General features: G+C 49.3%; 1 protein-coding gene across 1 annotated transcript in view; it reads right to left on the bottom strand.

Moving 5' to 3' along the window:
* LOC144827102 (uncharacterized) overlaps window positions 1–18,903 on the bottom strand; it is a 466,306-nt gene that overhangs the window by 197,251 nt on the left and 250,152 nt on the right. Inside the window, exon 15 of the mRNA XM_078685542.1 lies at window positions 93–209. Within this exon, the coding sequence (XP_078541668.1) occupies window positions 93–209 (117 nt within the window). The remainder of the gene's footprint in view (window positions 1–92; window positions 210–18,903) is intronic.

Genomic DNA, 18,903 nt, shown 5'->3' with positions numbered 1-18,903 from the left:
CTTCATGAAAATTAGAGGAGAGAGCCAGTGAGTATTTGGCCTACCTGTTTGTAAATAGAGTAAAATCAAAAAATAAAGTGCTGAAACAGTACCTTTGCTTGCTTGTTGATCACCTGTTGCATCCGACTGGAGCTAATGTGGTTCAGCATCTCCAGAAGAACGTCTGAATTTCCCACTCGTGCACAGTAATGCAATGGGGTCTCATGTGCCTGAAAAGGAAACATATCAGAGCTATGGATCATCAACTTTTATAACATTTGCCATGCTTTCATAGTTTTCTATAAAAATTGTATATCAGGTTTACAACTTTTGAAATAAACATTGAACGTTTTTAAAACATTATGAATGAATGAATGAATGAATGAAAGACATTTCTAGAGCGCATGGTTACCCATGGGCATACCAGCGCTAATAGCGGTGCAGATTCGACTTTGAACATAGTTAGGGAAACAAAAAGGTCTTTAGCTGCTTACGAAAGCTCTGGCAGTTTGGTTCGAGGCGGATACAGAGGGGCAAGAGATTCAACAATCTAATGGCATTATATGTAAAGCGATGCCCTCTGCTTCACGTTTTTCTTATTTTTGGGACTGACACAAGTTGCTTGTTATCTGATTTTAAAGACTTATTGGAGCAATAGGGTCGAATAATGGACCTTATGATAGGTGGGCCTTTGCCTGAGAGTGCTTTTTGTGTAATACACAAAGCCTTGAACTGGATTCTCTCTTGAATCGGGAGCCAATGGAGTGATGCGAGCGTCGGTTTAGCTGAGAGGCATTAAGAAGTATTTGTGAGCAGACGTGCTGCGCAATTTTGCACAATCTGCAATTTTTTGATGGCAGTAAGTGGGCTTCCTAGATATAGAGCATTAGCATAGTCAAGGCGTGACAAGATCAATGCTTGGACCTGCACTCTTCTTGCAGAGAAAGGGCGCAAGGGGAGGATCTTTCTTAACATTCATAAAATCTCATGACAACAAGCTGCAACCTTGCGTACTTGCTCCTTAAAGTCAAGATTGCATTCCAGCCAAACACTGAGACTCTTAATTTGTTCTTTTGGGGAGGGTGGTAGCCCAAAGCAGCTAAGCCAAAGTGAGTCTATGCTCAATGTGGTGGGATTGCCCAAGAGCATCAGCTCTGTCTTAGCTCCATTAGGTTTTAAACAAGAGCTGTCCATCCAACTAGACACATTTTCAAGGCATAAGGCCAGTCCCGAGACTGAATTGTCCGGTTGATTGAGTGAAACCACCAACTGAGTATCATCCGCTTAGGTAATGATTTGGATGCCAAAAGGTGTTACTACGTATCAATTACAAAGCCCGGGTCTAATAAAATTATAATATGTATTTATAATATTTTTTATTTACGTTTTGACAGGCTTTAAATACTGCAAACTTAGGTAGTCAGAATGTGCCGGAACTCATACAGTGATTCTTGGTGGAAGCAAGGATCATCTCTGCTGCCAGAGTAGCTTACGGGGAAAGGACCAATCTACCTATGCCCATTTGCTCCCAACCACACACTTCTTAAAAAAGTGGTCTAACTCAATGTACCTTCAAACGGTTGAAGAACGGGGGCAAATTCCGTCTAACTCAATGTACCTTCAAACGGTTGAAGAACGGGGGCAAATCCTTGGGCATTCAGTCCCCTAACCCATGGAATATCCTGAAGTCACTCCTGGAAGCAGGGCTCAACAACACCCGCATCAGAAAACTCTTGCAAACTATGCTCTTCAACATTTCTTACAGCTGACCCTTAATCAATCAGGGTTTGTAAGGTGTGGCTACTCACCTGTGAGGGTCACAAGGCGCTGTGGGGTGGATGGGCACAGCACATCAGACTAAGTGCTGAGTTCATCCACAGAGGTTCTTCTTTTTATCATCAGCAAGAATTATTTCTTGAGGTGGATGGGCATGGTGTTCCATATCTTGAAGGCGAGATAGGCGAAGGACCTTCCTCTGGTCCTGGTTTTGCGTATTTGTAGGACGATAGCCAGGCAAAGCTGGGCAGAGCGGAGGTGTCTGCTTGGTATGTGGAATGTGAGGCGGTGATTCAGGTATGCGGGTTCGGCCTTGTGAAGGTCTTTGTATGTGTGGGTGAGGAGTTTGAAGGTTATTCTTCTGTTGTCTGGAAACCAGTGGAGATTGTTGAGGTGTTGAGTGATGTGGCTGCGATTAGGGATGTTGAAGATTAGTCTTGCTGCAGTGTTCTGAACATTCTGGAGTCTTTAGAGGAGTTTCAGGGTGACGCCGGCGTACAGTGCGTTGCCACAGTCGAGTCTGCTGCTGATGAGGGACTGGGTGACTGTCTTCCTGGATTCAGTGGGGATCCATCTGAAGGTCTTTCGAAGCAGGTGGAGTGTGTTGAAGCAGGCCAAGGAGCCTGTGTTTATCTGACTGTCTATTGTGAGCGAGTAGTCCAGTACGATGCTGAGGTTTCATGCAAGATTCATGGGGTTAGGACTTCCTAGAGCAGAGGGCCACCAGGAGTCGTTCCGAGTAGAGGGGGAGTGTCTCAGGATCAAGACTTCTATCTTGTCTGAGATGAGCTTCAGGCACCTGTCCTTCATCCATGCAGCAATGGCTTTTATTCCGTTGTGGAAGTTGGTCCTGGCGACAGTGGGTTCTTTGAGGGCAGAGAGGATCAGCTCTGTGCCGTCGGTGTAGGAGACGATGTTGAGCCCGGGTTCCTGATAATGACATTGAAAAGGGTGGGGTTGAGGGAAGAGCCCTGGAGTTCTCCGAAGCTGATCGCTGTCGGTTTCGAGAGGTATGGTGGGAGTCTAACCCGTTGTATTTTGCTGGTGAGAAAGGAGCAGATCCAGTTGAGGACTTTGTCTCTGATACCAACGTCATGGAGTCGGATACCTTTGTAGCTAGGGTGCGGTGGGAGATGGTGTCGAAGGCCACCGAGAGGGTCGTAGTTTCGCCCTGGTCGAGGAGGAAGCGGATGCCGTCAGTGGCAGTGAGGAGGGCGGTCTCGGTGCTATGATAGCTTCAGAATCCAGATTTGGAGATGTCTAGGATGTGGTTGGTTTCAATAAAGTCAGTGAGCTGGCCTTTGATAGCTTTTTTGATGACTTTGGCTGGGAAAAGGAGCAGGGAGATGGGCCTTACATTCTCGACGTCAGTCGGGTCAGCAGAGGGTTTTTTCAGGAAGAGGTTGATCTCAGCATGTTTCCAGTCGTCTGGGAAGGTGGCGTCTCGAGGAAGCAGTTGCTGGTTTGGCGTAGCTCGGGTACGATAGCGGCTCTGTGGAAGATGCGGTGTGGGCAGGGGTCCAAAGGTGCTCTGGATTGAGTGGATGCTTTTCATGTACTTTATGGTGTCATTTGTGGTGAGTGGAGACCAGCTGTGCAGAGTCGGTCGGTATGCAGTGGTGGCTGCTTTGAAGGCGGCTTGGGCTTCCGGGGTTTTGTTGTTCTCCATGTCTTCTCGGGCCATCTATTGGTGCGTCTGGTCTCTTGAACCTTGGGGTGAAACAGCTTGCTTTCTTGACGTGTTGTTTGCAAGTGGCTTTTTTGAAGGGGCAAATTTGCGATCCATTAGTGGAAGTTGTGTGTTATGGTGTTGACGTCAGAGGATGTCGGTGGTGATGTATCATTGAGGAATGTGGTGAGTTGATATTCTGTGACTCTGTTCCAATTCTGCAGGGTAAACAGTGGGCATGCTGGTGTGCGGTGGGTTTGTTGAAAGAGAAGTGGATGCAGTGGTAGTCGTTCCAGAGGAGTTTGGTGAAGTGGCTGTAGGAGATGCTGCTTCCTGCACCGAAGACAGGGTAGAGTGTGTAACCTGCTCTGTGCATGGGAGAGGTGACTAGCTGTTTAATTCCTACGTTGGTGATGTCTGCAAGGAGGGAGGAGGTGTTGGGACCGTTTTGGTTGTCCAGGTGGAAGTTGGGGTCTCCTAGTAGGATGTAGTCAGTGGATGCAAGGACTTGGGGTGCAAAGAGGTTGACGATGGTGTTGGTACAAGAAGTAGGGGGACCGGGTGGTCTGTAGATGAGGGTGCCGCAGATGGTGGTTTTTGGGTTGGTCTGGATCTGGAAGTAGAGGTGGAGGTGTTCCATGTTGGTCGTTGGTGCATCTGAATGGGTGGTCAGGCGGAGGGAGCTTTTATGGATGCTAGTGAAGCCTCCTCCTGGCCGGATGGGACGTTCCTTGGGGATGATCTTGTATCCATTGGGGATAGTGGTGGCGATGTGTGGCGCTGAGCTGGAGTTTATCCAGGTTTCTGTCTCAAAGGCAATGTCGGGCGTGGCAGCGTTTATGAGTTCCCAGATCTTTGTGGTGTGTTTGTGGAGGGTCGCACATTGAGGAAGATGTACTCATACAGCCTAATGGTGGATAAACATCGGAAAATGCATCTTCTTTCCAATCAAACTCTCACAGTCCATTTTCATTGTTGGACTAACACTTGTTCAGAAGATCTTGAGCACAAGAGGTACCTCTGCAGTTAGATTTTCCAACCCTAACTGTAACACTTAATAAAATGACAGATATCCCGTCCGTCGAAATATAAATACCATGGGAAATAAGGGAATTTAGATTTCAGCCGATGGGATACCTGTCACCATTCTGACGGAGTAACCTGTCCATTGAAATCTAAATTGGGCCCTAAATACCTTTCACGAGAAATCCTCATGCCTGCTAGAAGAGGATACAAAACGGAATTTCCAAATGACAGGCAAGAAATGAAGTTACTTTGCTGTCCCATCTGCCAGACAATGTAGCTGAGGTATTACATGAGGCACAGTTTCTTTGACGGATTAGTCACAAATAACTCTGAACCCGATGACAATGAAAATTAAACTAAGGCAGAATCTGCTTCACCATGCATTGTGAGTTTCAGGGAACGTAATCAAGAGTCATTTAAAACACTAACCTGGGTTTGCAAGATGGCGTCGTGAATAGACGCACTGCCCTAGGGCTCCCGCCAACGGCCAGATCTAGCACCGGCCACTGGGCTCTTTAAGCATCGGTTGGCCCTGCATTGGAGTCGGGACGGAGTACTGACTGTATAGAGCGACTTTCTGCAGCGGAGCAGTGGCAGGAGTGGTCTTCCAGAGTCCACGGCTGAGCGGATGTACTCCGCGGCTTAGTGGGCGGAGTAACGGCAGGCGAGGCCGCACGAGAGCCCGGAGTCCTGCGGACTCGCACATTGCCCTAGCTGGCCTTGGAGGTCTGGGAGCGACTGCAGAACGGGCTCAGGACACGGCGGTGGGTCCGGCGGTGAACGACAGACGAGGCGCTACGGCCGGGAATGGACTGAGGCTGGGACTGGACTTTGACCGCCATCTTGCCCTGGGCCTGAGAGGGTACGTGGAGGCAGCCTGCGCGCTGGGCTGAGTGGCGGAGCTCGCGGGGTGACCCGTGGCTTGAGGAGCGGCCGCGAGGGACATTGGAGCCGTCGGACTGGTAGCACCCGGGACAGCAGATACCTAGTGCCCCGCAACGTGAGTGGGCAACGCCCCAGCAGGCCGGAGCGGGCCGCCATCTTGGAGCGGGCCTCGGCGGTGGTCGGCTGCTGCTTTCTTTGCGGTGATCGGCAGTGGCACATTCCAGGGCGGCCGGAATCGGGAGCAGGGGCCAGAATGAAGCGGCATTCAGGTACCAGGCAGTTGGTGGTGGGAGGCTCCCCACGAAGCAGGGACTCCGCACCTGGGCCCGAGACTAACGCTGATGGGGGATACCGCCTGTTGCGGATTGGGGCTGTGACCGCGAGCAGCAGTGGCTGCCACCCAGTGGGGCTCTGACATTGCTTGGAGCGCCTTAGGAGTGGCGATCCGGTAGCGGTGTCGCAGCCCCCATGCGGATGTGAGGACGACGCTAGCAGGAGCCCAGCCGTCGACGTCTGCGGGAGGGGCAGACGGCCCGGTCTTGGGGAGACCGGATGAGCTTAGGGAGACTGCCCGAAGACGCCAAGAGAGACTCACGGGTGGTGGGTGCCACCTTGGATGCGGTAAAGGCCTGGCGAAATCAGCAGTATACGCAGGGCAGCTGAGGCAGGAGACTACTAGACTGAGTACTGGACCGACAGGTGCCTGGTGGTGTGGCGGCAGCTAGAGGGGTTCTGGGGACGGGCGGCCCGTTTGTCCCCTGGTGTCCTGTGTGGGCTAGCCTGACACTGCTCTGTGCACGTGGAGCTGGATTCCCGAGGCGTGCATCTGGTTGGAGTTAGTGCTTGGATTGCCTGATTTTGAAAGCAGCCTGGGGGACACGGTGGGCTCTGTGAGTGTGAGCACGCGGATCGCTATGTCCACGACAAGAGGCCGCAAGGACAAGACCGTGAAAGATCTGTTTGCACAGGCCCAGGCAAGTCAGCAATCCAAAACGATGGTGGCGAGTGTAGCCAGCCCCGCCACTGAGCGGTCAGACGGAGCGGAACCTATAACCAAAGCCTTTTTAGAAGCACTGTTCACCAATCTCAGAGACGACATCCATACCCTGAAGAAGGAGTTCACGGCGGAGATCAGAGATGTGCAGAGAGATGTGGATGGCATTGGGGAACGTGTGGCAGAGCTGGAGACTAAGAGCGATGGACGAGACAATGAGCTGGAGGCACTGCGGCAGGCGATCGTACGGATCCACGACCAACAGGTAGATTTGCAAACGCATATGTAAGATTTAGAGAATCGCTCTTGTCACCATAATGTTCATATCCGAGGCGTTACACTGACAGATGGCACTAGGGACTTGTTCAGCTATACAAGAGAACTATTTAATCATATCCTGGGTCGACCATTGGAGTCAGAGCTACGGCTAGACAGGGTCCATAGAGTTGGTCTTCCGCGTTCATCGACGGCCCCCCCCAGACATTTTGACATGCGTGCAGGACTATCGCACGAAAGAAGAAATCCTCCAAAAAGCACGTCACTTGCATCCCCTGTCCTGTTCCAGGACCTATCGGCGCTTACCCTGCAGAAACGCAGCTCCTTCAAACCTGTTACAACCTATCTACAGCAGGATCATATCTCCTATAGTTGGGGCCATCCGTTCCGTTTAATATTCAAGAGGGACAATAATCTCCATCAACTTTGATCCCTGAGAGAGGCGTGCCGCTTGATGGGCTTGGACGTTCCAGAGGAGGACGACGAGATGAGTGACCCCATCGCGGATCCGGAGGACAGCAAGCCGCGATGGGGCCGGCAGGGCAGACGACGCCGTGTGCGGAAGCCCCCTGTGACTGAGATTAAGAATGGCCAACGGGCTGCAGTGGAGGTGGTATCATCTGGCTTGGAATCGTCTCAACCTGGCTGATGTTTGTATAGACTTTGCTAATGGCTGTTTTTATATTTCTGGTTTGGCCTTGGCTGTTGGCGGGAGGGTGGGCTTTGCTGTACTAAACAGACTACCCCATTGCTGATTCCTTTCCAATCACCGGTGGATGATGGACAATTTACACTGTTGGCAATGTTTTTTTTTTCTTTTGGGGGTTTTTTCTGGGGTGAGTTGGGGGGGCGGTGGGTGGGGTTTGGGGGAGGTGGGAAGGGGAGGGGGAAGGATGTCCAGTGCTCCGCCTCCGACTGCAGCTTCCGGATTCTATGTATCTATACAGGGACGCACACTCCCCACACGCCTTGCACATGCTTACGCCTGTGGCACTATTTGCTGGGCCTCACTCACTAGCCTGATCTGGTAACTCATAGGTAATGGACCCCACCACCCTTAAGATCTTGACCCTCAATGTGAGAGGTCTGAACAATCCTGTTAAGCGACGAGCGATCCTGTCTTGTCTAGAAAATACGCAGGCTGACATATGCTTACTTCAGGAGACTCACTTATTGGCGCGCGATTGTTACCGGCTGCGCTCTCGTTAATTCCCCGCGCAGTTCTTCTCCTCTAATTCCACCAAGACAGCGGGAGTAGCAATTCTAGTGGCGCAGCGATTCAAAGGAGAGGTATTGCTTAAAAGCGCGGAACTTAAGGGGAGGCTTCTGACATATCGTTTCGCCCTGGGAGGTCTCACATTCACCATTGGGTCCCTCTACGCCCCCAATGACAGACAGGAAAAGTTCTTGCTATCAGCTCTCACTGAGGCCACAGCCATGCCTGACAGACACGTTCTCTTGGGGGGGGTGATCTAAATCTAGTGTTTGATAATGTCTTGGATAGATCCAGTCAGCGCACACACCAGGCACTTACAGCTGGCGGCCTAGAACGATTGCGGGACCTAGTCCTACAAGATCTCTGGGGTAGGCTCCATCCCCAGGATAAGGAATACTCCTATTACTCAAATACACACAAAACATATGCCAGATTAGACTACATTTTTGCTTCAGGCCCAGTTTGTTCGCTCACAACCGCAATAGGAGTTACATCACTCTCAGATCACGCACGAGTCACTGCCACACTCGCTCTCCCGCCTATAGCTTACCCCCCCAGAATATGGCGCCTTAGAGAGGCGCTAGTACACAGGACGGACGTTGTGAAGCACATCCATGAAGCAATTAGCGATTTTCTTTCCCATAATGCCAACCAAGATACGACGCCTGCGACGCAGTGGGCGGCGCTGAAGGCGGTAATTCAAGGGGAGTTTATAGCCCTCTCAACGGCGGATAACAGAGAGCGGCAACGCAAACGCAAAGAGCTTACACACCGTGTTCGCGAATTAGAGGAAATGCACCAGAGAACGGGGGCCCCAAGGGTGTGGAGGCAACTTAAAGCTATGCGGCACCAGTTAATGGCATTGGATTTGGACCGCGCTGAATTTGCATCCCTACGACTGCAACATGCTTATTATACTGGTGGTGATAGGTGTGGCCGCGTGTTGGCTAACAGGTTACGGGAAGCACGTCAGCAACAGAAAGTCAAAGAAATTGTTCGGCCTGACGGGACATGTGTCTCGTAGGATGCTGAGATCGCGGAGGCTTTCCGAGATTTTTATGCCACCCTCTATACTGGCAGCCAGCTGGATGGCACGGAGGCCGCCTCTTTCCTGGACTCAGCCACGCATCCCTCCTTGACCACTCCCCAAGCAGAGTACCTGGAGAGGGACATTCAAAAGGAAGAGGTCATTGCCGCCATTTCCAAGCTTAACCCTTTCACTGCTGAGGTGTTTGCACACCTCTGCGCCAGAGGTTTAAAAAAAATACTTCAGGTTATTTACACATATGTACCTCTTCGGTCTCTTTGTGCACCCTTGCAAATGATATTGTTTTTCCAGCACATTCAGGGCTATGTATAGGTGCAAACCACAAATCAATATCTCATTGCAGCCTGAAGATATAGTGCAAGTTGGGGAGGTATATCTATGTGTATTTATAAAGTGTCTCTACATGTTGTTCCATTTCTCAAATAGACAAACTTAAATCCTGCAGATCTAGCTAAGGTAGTATTGCCCAGTATGTCTTCAGTCCGGCGACTTCAAATATGTGTGGGGTTTACTTGGGAATGCAGTCTGCACAAACAATTGTATAATATTAGCGCAGAGCAATAAAATGCGACAGAATCCCCGATTAGCACTATGTGAAAAGAATAAAAACTATGTGCCAGGATAACTAAGCCTTTGTGTTGAGCAAGGCAGCGCTGGGAAACGTAAAGGCTTATTTGGCTATTTTACATTTTCCTTCTTAGAAAAGGTTCTCATGTATCTTGAACATTTTACCATACATGATGCAATTATACATTGTAATGCAATATCATTACGTAACAAAGTTAAATAACTAAAGAAAATTCATTTGGTGAGTTGATGAACACCCACAATCAGGAAACTTGTGATACAAGCATTTCCAATTTCTTTCAGATTGTTTTATGAGTTGGGCTAATCATAAACAAGTGAGTAGTGTCAGGTGTACGTTAACATCAGGTGTTTTGTAGATTCACATGCTAAGCATTCTCCTGCCAGCTAGTGGTTTGGGTTCATAATATGGCAATATTGTATTTATTTTTAAAGTCATTCAGTTTCTGTTTCAGGTTAGTGTTTTATGGTTTAACACTTTTTATTGAAATCAGCTCAGGATCAAAATAAAATCACACCATATATATGCTGGTCGTGTGCCATTGATAGTGGATGTACAAGCAATTCGGTTGGTATAGGCACATTGCAGCACATAAAGTACACTCAGCCAAGTATTGGCATATGGTATACAGGAATGAAACAGCAATTACCCCCCCCCCCCCCCCCCCAACAAAAAAAACCAAAAAAAACCCTCCCCTCTCCCCCCTTCCCCCACAACCCCACATTCGTTCAGTGCTCTCATCCTACCCCTATTCTTTCCCGCCGCTCCCTCCCGCTATGCCTCAACAACTGCGTCCGCCTTAATGGTCTATTTCCTTCGGCTCCGTGAGCCTCAGCAGTCCTAGGTACCTTGGACATGTGATTTCCTTGAATTCCGTGATCAAGTGTGACCTAAATGGTTTCCAAAGCTCTTCATATCGGTCTCCCTCCCCTGTCATGGTGAGTGATAATTTCTCCATTCCTTGTACATGCCACTGCCTGTGCAGCCAGCCTGTAAAAGTGGGAGCGTTGGAGATACGCCAGTGAGTGAGTATGTTTTGCATCGCAGAGCCCAAAGCGATGGCTATTTGCCTACCTCTTCGAGAGCGTAATGGATATGTTAGTGGGTTAGGAAGCCCTAGTAAGATATATGCTGGAAAGCCCAGGAGTTCCATCTGAAAATGTTTATCCACCTCGTCTAACACCTGCATCCAGTAAGGTTGAATCTGGTCACAGTCCCACAGCAGGTGCACCAGGTTCCCAACCCGACCACAGCCCCGCCAACAGGACGCCTCTCTACCACGGTCCATCTCATGTAATATTTCTGGAGTATAGTGCCAATATGTTGTCACTTTCATGAGTGTCTCCGTGAGCCCCATGTGGTAGGCGGAGTGGCGAGCCCTATAGTAAATCTTCTCCCATTCCTTATGACTGACGACTCTGCCCAACTATCTTTCCCATCGTTCCCTGCATGGGTTGTGTATGTGTGTCTGCGTTGCCTGCAGCATCTTATAAATATCAGATATGAGTTTAGTGTCGGAGGTGCGGGAGATGAGCCACCGTTCATAAGGGAGAAGCCGTTTATCTGCTCTTGCACGTACCTGTGGTTGCAATGCCCAGTGTCTCACCTGTAGGTAGCGTAACCGCTCTGTTTCTTGGAAGCCATATTCTTGTTTGAATTGGGAGAAAGGGATGACCCCCCTCAGCCCCATAGATGTGATAGAGGAGTCGACATCCCGCAGCACGCCAATGGGCGAAAGTTGTCCCCACTGTGCCTGGGCCAAAGTCGGGATTATCTACCAATGGGGTGAGGGGAGAGGGGAAGGTTGTAAGGTCTTGGGCAGTGTTAGTGGCGTCCCACACTTCCAAAGGAATTCGGGTTATTAACGAGGCGTAAAGATTAGAGGGCCGGTGGGACTTACGCAGGAAGGGAATTTCCTGTAGCGGGCGGCTGGCCACCGCTTGGTTTTGAAAGAGCCAGTGTTTCTCCGACTCCCATTTACTCCACTCCACCAGGTAGCGCAATTGCGCCACCTGGTAGTATTTGTGGAGATCGGGTATCCCCAATCCTCCCCTCTCTGGGGCAGCGTGACCAATGTTTTCCGCATTCTGGGTTTCCGGCCTTGCCAGATAAATTGGGCAAGTTCGGCTTGTGTCTGCCATATCCATCCAGCGGGTGGCCGCAACGAAAGGGACCGAAAAAGATAGAGATCTTGGGGCAAAATGGTCATCTTGACCGCCGCAATCCTACCCAACCAGGAAAGTGGGTAATGTCTCCACCGGCTTATCTCTCCCCGAATTTTCCCACGGAGTAGATTGTAGTTAGCTGCGACCATGGCAGGAAGTGAGGCCGCCAGCTGGATCCCTAGGTATGGGACCGTGTCTGACGCCTATTGAATGGGAAAGAGGCTTTGTAGGTAGGATCTTGTGGGAGGAGACAGTGAGAGATCTAAGGCAATGAATTTATCCGTGTTCATCTTGAACCCGGCCACCTTGGCGAAGGCGGTTAGGTCAGCAAGGCAGGCTGGCAAGGCAGTCCCTGGGGGCTTCTAGTGAGATCATTATGTCGTCTGCGTAGAGACTGATCGTGTGGATGTAGCCGCCAAACTTGATCCCTGTGACTGTCCGGTTTTGTCATATCTTCTGGGCTAGCGGTTCCATGTATAAGGCGAATAAAAGGGGCGAAAGTTGGCATCCTTGCCTCGTGCCCCTCTCGATGGGAAAACTAGCAGAGCTGTAGCCATTCACCCATACCACCGCCGTGGGAAATTTATAGAAATTAAAAATAAAGGTGTGGAATTTCTCCCCAATCCCCTCTCGCTCCATGACCTGCTCGAGGTAGGACCAATGGAAACGGTCAAAAGCCTTTTCCGCGTCTATTGCTAACATCATTCTCTCCCCAGGTATTCGGGTGGCTTTCTTTTTCAGATGAATGATTCGTTTGGTGTTGTCTACCGTCTGGTGTTCAGGGATAAATCCTGCCTGGTCTGGGTCTATGAGCTCAGGTAGGTGAGGAGCTAGTCGGGCCGCCAAAATCCCAGTATGTAACTTAAGATCCACATTTAATAAAGAGATTGGTCGGTAGGCCCCGCATTTAGTCCTGTCCTAACCAGGCTTTAGGATGACTGTTATAGAAGCCCGTAGGAGGTCCGATGGTATCGCTCCGTGTTCCGCAAACGTATTGAACAGTCGTGTAAGGATCGGGGCGAGAACAGCACAACATTTCTTATAGAAGATGGCAGGGAAGCCATCCTGTCCCGGCGCTTTCCCCAATTTAACCTCTTCTATGCTCATGACGAGCTCAGCTCGTCATGACGCACAGTGCAGCTGCACTCATGACGAGCTCAGCTCGCACTGTGCCGTCACGGCAGTTGGAACGTTGCACGCCGGGATAATTACCCCGCTGTGCTGAACATTCGAAAAACGGGTGTGGCTGTGACGAGCTCCACTCGTCATCAGTGCAGCTGCACTGTGCCTCATGATGAGTTGAGCTGTCACAAGCACAGCAGCGCCGCGCGCGGCCCACCTCTCCCCGCACAGCGGGGGGAAAACACCCCGCAGCGAAGGGGTTAAACCAGTCCTGTGCCTTTCCTAAGATGCTGATTCAATTAATTAGGATATTCTGTCGTATTTTATCATCCATTGTCTAAAAGCCGCCAAGTGGTTCAATAGTATTAATGCAACAGGCCACCCTTGGGATTACCTGTAACTGTAACTACCCTAGGATTAGATACCCTCAATGTCTATTTGACATCCCTTGGAAACCCCTTGATGGCAAACAACCCCTTAATTGATGCCCCCGGCTGTATTTCTAAAGCTTTGATAGAACTAAAACTGAATGACTGTGTTTATAAGGCAGATTTCTTTTCTCTGTAGGGATAATTTTGTACGGTATACGTAATTGTGTGCAGGCACAAAGCTATTTCTTTATCAACCATCCATTCCATGGAGAGGAAACTGAAAATAAACAATCTTGAGAGGGTCATTTCTATGAAAACTAAACATTCCCGGGGAATTTCTGTAAAAGCATAAAGTGCTCAGATCTTTAAGTGCAAGTTGCTGTAGGAAGGAAAATCTAAGTGGCCTTGATGCATCAGCTCCAACCCTGGCCCTTTTGCAGGCGTTCATTTCTAGAAACTCAAGTGGGCACATCCCTCGGACTCTTTTATTAGGTCTGGACTTCGAATCAGCTTTAGATTTCTCACCCACCAGACTATTGTTTTTAAAAAACGCCCTACATAATATAAATGTATAAAGGGGCTTCTGGTCAGTGGGCTTCATCTATTGGTCTGTTAAATTGTCATTCACATTTTGCTTCAATCTACCAGAGCATATAACATACCTTTGCTCACTGGGTTAACCCGCTTTTCTTCTTTGAGTGAATGCACAAAGCATGTTAATATTTGTAGGCAAGTGGAGTATTATGTGTTGATGCTGGTTAGGCCTCACCGAGTAATACTATCACAATACCCCAAAGATGGTCCTTGGATTCACAATAATAAATCCTTAGATCATGCCTGGTAAAGTGGCAAAGAGCAGTCCAGCTTTACTAGAGGGACATGTGTTGAGCATTTCAGAATTCCAGCATGGACAATAAGTAATTGACTCGACTTATAAAATGCTAAACCAATTTATAAAAATAAAGCAGATTTTTATATTAATTTAGACACCAAAATGAAAACAATCAGATGCAAATAATTTCAGAAGAAACAATAAATCAGTGCAATACTCTACTGTAAACCTTGTGGACAATGGGAAAAAAACTAGTAACAATCGGCCACTTACAGGTCGCGTTACGTGGAACCTACAGAGGGTTAAGGAGATGCTGGTCCCAAGACCAAACCACAACAGCCAGTTTTAGTTTTGCCTGGCCCGAGAGCCCAGCTGCAGAGCTACCCTGGCTGTCCTTGGTGCTGAGAGCTGGGTGTACGGCTTATACAGTGCTGGAGAGGAAATCATTGCAAAAAGTCGACAATGGAGCCACTGCTGTGGTCTGTGGAAGGTGCTGCGTGGTGCCCACTTGGTGCAGCTTCGAGTAAAGATGGTGGTAACCATATGGTCACCAACAAGTCTAGGTACCGGTAAGGTCGGCAAGATCATACTTGATGTCTGGAGGTCCAGGGAAAAACAGTAGCTGCCTGAACCTTGCTGCAGGTCAGGGCTACATTTCCCACAATGCAGTGGACTATCTACTTTTGGCTGATCCCTTGGAGGGCCTGATGGCTAGTGATTCTTTGGTTCTGGGATTGTGTTTTTACCTGCGGGCTGCAGAGGACTAGTGCCACTAGTCCAAAGGAGTCTGGAGTTGGTGGTGTTCAAAGGGGTCCCTCTGTCTTTGGTCCAGGACAAGTCCCAGTTGTGCAGTTGCAGGATGGTTGCCGCAGGTACAACAAAGGCTTACAATTGGTAACTGAGGCAAAATTAAACACCGTACTTTACCACTGTCCCCTCTAAGTGAAGAACATTGCAACCTGTATTGTGCCCAGGATTAGACACTGAGTGCACGGATAATGAGAAACAGTCACCATACACCTCTTGACCTGAAATAAAATCCAATATATAGAATTCTTTTAATATTTTTATACAGTGCTCACAAATTTACATATATTCTAACATCAGTATAAGTTGATCCTGGGTGCATTTTTAATGGACTTAGACTGATGTTAGAATATATGTCAATTTGTGACTGCTGGATAAAAATATTTTCAAATATTCTGAATACTGGTTGCCAGAGGTGCAGGTTATCGCGTCTTTGCTTTGTGCAGGTCCTGAAGTCGCTGAATCTCGTCTCTTTTTTGTCCTTGGTTACAAGCCTTCACAGTTCTGAGGTTCTGGTGTTGGGGTGCCTCTTAAGTCCTAGATTTAGGGGCCAATGGGCTACTTGTTCCAGTGGCTAATCTGACGTTGAATTGACCTAAATCCGGGGGGTGAGTGTCCCTTTTTCTACCGAGAACCCTCTATGCCACCACTTCTAAAAATGGCAGAAACCTTCCTCAGCAGTATAACCCAGATAGCCCATCCTATAGGTGTTGCTAGCCTTTTAAGGGTGTACACCTCCTAACTAATTTCTCCATCTGCCTGGGTGCCAATGTTCCTGGGGGCAAGTGGATGGTGGCTTCCCCCTTTGGGAGTCAACCTGCGAGCATATCAGAGACAGTGTATGCCTTGAAGCTCACCGCCTTGATGTGCCACTTCACTAGCCATCTTGTCAGGGAGGAAACTGTTACCTCCTTCTGAGGCACTCCTTTCGTTTTGAGTGTTCACACTGCCTGGCTGGGGATCAGATTCCTGAAAGGTAGTAGAAGCTGCACGTTGCAAGCCAGGGCACAGGAAAGGCTTGGGCAACTAGGCGGGCAACCTCTAAGGTAGCAACCTGGGTGCATGCCACATCAAACCAGACATTGGAATCCTGTCAGGGGTGATGAGGGATGTTTTTTGATACTAAACATGACCATAGTCAACAGTACCATTATGGAGTTGCTGACCTTGGGGTGCCCGGGTGACAGCCCACATTATCCTATAGACCAATCATCATCATTAACCTTTGTGGTACCTACCTCTCTGGATATACGGTTCAAAGGAAGCCACCTCAGTGAACACCATATTTTTCCAACAGGCAGACCCTTAGTTCCTGCGTCATCAGTCCTATTTGCCCTTTTCCTGTGTGTTCCTGCTGGCTTTTTCTGAATCCCTGTGAAATCTCTTGTACTTAATATATCTTAAAAGGGGGCTCTTATCAGTTCCCAGGGCCAAATTACTGTATTCATTCGCTTTTGTGTGGAACTGTTTTGTTTTGCTAACTTCCCCTGGCTGCACTCATTTACAATACTTCTACTAAAGCTGTTAACACTGTTTAAGCCACATTCACTCTCAAGATAAGCTCTCTTTCCACGGAAAAGGCAGATAGCTTCTAACAGTATAAACAATCGCAATGGACCGCACACCGCTAGCCCCTCCTCCGGATCGCCCCTAGGGACTCTGGTACATGGAGTTCTTGAGTGGTTCACCCCAGTGGGTGAAAGTAGGTACTTGTTGAACTGATGATCTCTAGACACGATACATGTCCCGGGTTTTTGGGTATCGCCCGAGACATGGCTCGGGTTTCGGGATAACTTCCCTCATCAGTAGAGAAAATAGTTAGGGGTGGAAGAGAAGGCCGCCAAACAACCGTCAAAGGCCTCGATGCCAGAACCGGCACGCAGGTGCGTCGTACAGGAGCCCGTCGGCTCAAAGCTCAAGGGAGCCAATTTGTAGAAACAATCGCAATGGACCGCACACCGCTAGCCCCTCCTCCGGATCGCCCCTAGGGACTCTGGTACATGGAGTTCTTGAGTGGTTCACCCCAGTGGGTGCAAGTAGGTACTTGTTGAACTGATGATCTCTAGACCCGATACATGTCCCGGGTTTTTGGGTATCGCCCGAGACATGGCTCGGGTTTCGGGATAACTTCCCTCATCAGTAGAGAAAATAGTTAGGGGTGGAAGAGAAGGCCGCCAAACAACCGTCAAAGGCCTCAATGCCAGAACCGGCATGCAGGTGCGTCATCCAGGAGCCCGTCTGCTCAAAGCTCGAGGGAGCCAATTTGTAGAAACAATCTCAATGGACCGCACACCGCTAGCCCCTCCTCCGGATCGCCCCTAGGGACTCTGGTACATGGAGTTCTTGAGTGGTTCACCCCTGTGGGTGCAAGTAGGTACTTGTTGAACTGATGATCTCTAGACCCGATACATGACCCGGGTTTTTGGGTATCGCCCGGGACGTGGCTCGGGTTTCGGGATAACTTCCCTCATCAGTAGAGAAAATAGTTAGGGGTGGAAGAGAAGGCCGCCAAACAACCGCCAAAGGCCTCGATGCCAGAACCGGCACGCATGTGCGTCGTCCAGGAGCCCGTCGGCTCAAAGCTCAAGGGAGCCAATTTGTAGAAACAATCGCAATGGACCGCACACCGCTAGCCCCTCCTCCGGATCGCCCCTAGGGACTCTGGTACATGGAGTTCTTGAGTGGTTCACCCCAGTGGGTGCAAGTAGGTACTTGTTGAACTGATGATCTCTAGACCCGATACATGTCCCGGGTTTTTGGGTATCGCCCGAGACATGGCTCGGGTTTCGGGATAACTTCCCTCATCAGTAGAGAAAATAGTTAGGGGTGGAAGAGAAGGCCGCCAAACAACCGTCAAAGGCCTCGATGCCAGAACCGGCACGCAGGTGCGTCGTACAGGAGCCCGTCGGCTTAAAGCTCAAGGGAGCCAATTTGTAGAAACAATCGCAATGGACCGCACACCGCTAGCCCCTCCTCCGGATCGCCCCTAGGGACTCTGGTACATGGAGTTCTTGAGTGGTTCACCCCAGTGGGTGCAAGTAGGTACTTGTTGAACTGATGATCTCTAGACCCGATACATGTCCCGGGTTTTTGGGTATCGCCCGAGACATGGCTCGGGTTTCGGGATAACTTCCCTCATCAGTAGAGAAAATAGTTAGGGGTGAAAGAGAAGGCCGCCAAACAACCGTCAATGGCCTCGATGCCCGAACCGGCACGGAGGTGCGTCGTCCAGGAGCCCGTCGGCTCAAAGCTCAAGGGAGCCAATTTGTGGAAACAATCGCAATGGACCGCACACCGCTAGCCCCTCCTCCGGATCGCCCCTAGGGACTCTGGTACATGGAGTTCTTGAGTGGTTCACCCCAGTGGGTGCAAGTAGGTACTTGTTGAACTGATGATCTCTAGACCCGATACATGTCCCGGGTTTTTGGGTATCGCCCGAGGCATGGCTCGGGTTTCGGGATAACTTCCCTCATCAGTAGAGAAAATAGTTAGGGGTGGAAGAGAAGGCCGCCAAACAACCGTCAAAGGCCTTGATGCCAGAACCGGCACGCAGGTGCGTCGTCCAGGAGCCCGTCGGCTCAAAGCTCAAGGGAGCCCACAGCAACACTCATGGAACGCCCATTTCATGCAAAGTGGTGCGAGTAAAGGGGCTGTATTTACAAGGACAGGAAAAGCCACACAGCGTGGCTTTTCCTGTCCTTGTAAATATGGAGCAGTGACATGTGCCACCAGCACCTCACAAGAAGTGACATACTGCTGGCGCAGGGGGCTTGTAAATATGCCACATAATATTTCTATTACATCAATTAAATAAAAATGTTGCTATTACTTACCCGCACTATACAACTAGTAGCAGCACAATATATTGCCTTTTTGTACATAAACAAGTCATAACACTTTAACAGACTTTCTGTAACTTGTATTGTACAAGTACTCAGCAAGCTACAACTTACAACAAAAAACAGCTAATTATTAATCACAAAGGCAAAACCTAATGCATTTTCCAGTGCTTGCTTTTGTTCTTTCCTCTTTCTGTCTCAACAGTGTGTGCCTCCCATTTGCGCTACAATGCTCTTTGGTTCACATCACTGAATTCTGCTCCATCCACCAATGAGGTGACGGCAAAGGGAATTAGGACTATTTTTTTTAAT

Source organism: Lissotriton helveticus, chromosome 4_1 (genome assembly GCF_964261635.1).
Source record: "Lissotriton helveticus chromosome 4_1, aLisHel1.1, whole genome shotgun sequence".
Taxonomy (NCBI): domain Eukaryota; kingdom Metazoa; phylum Chordata; class Amphibia; order Caudata; family Salamandridae; genus Lissotriton; species Lissotriton helveticus.
This window is presented reverse-complemented; position numbering and strand designations above follow the sequence as displayed.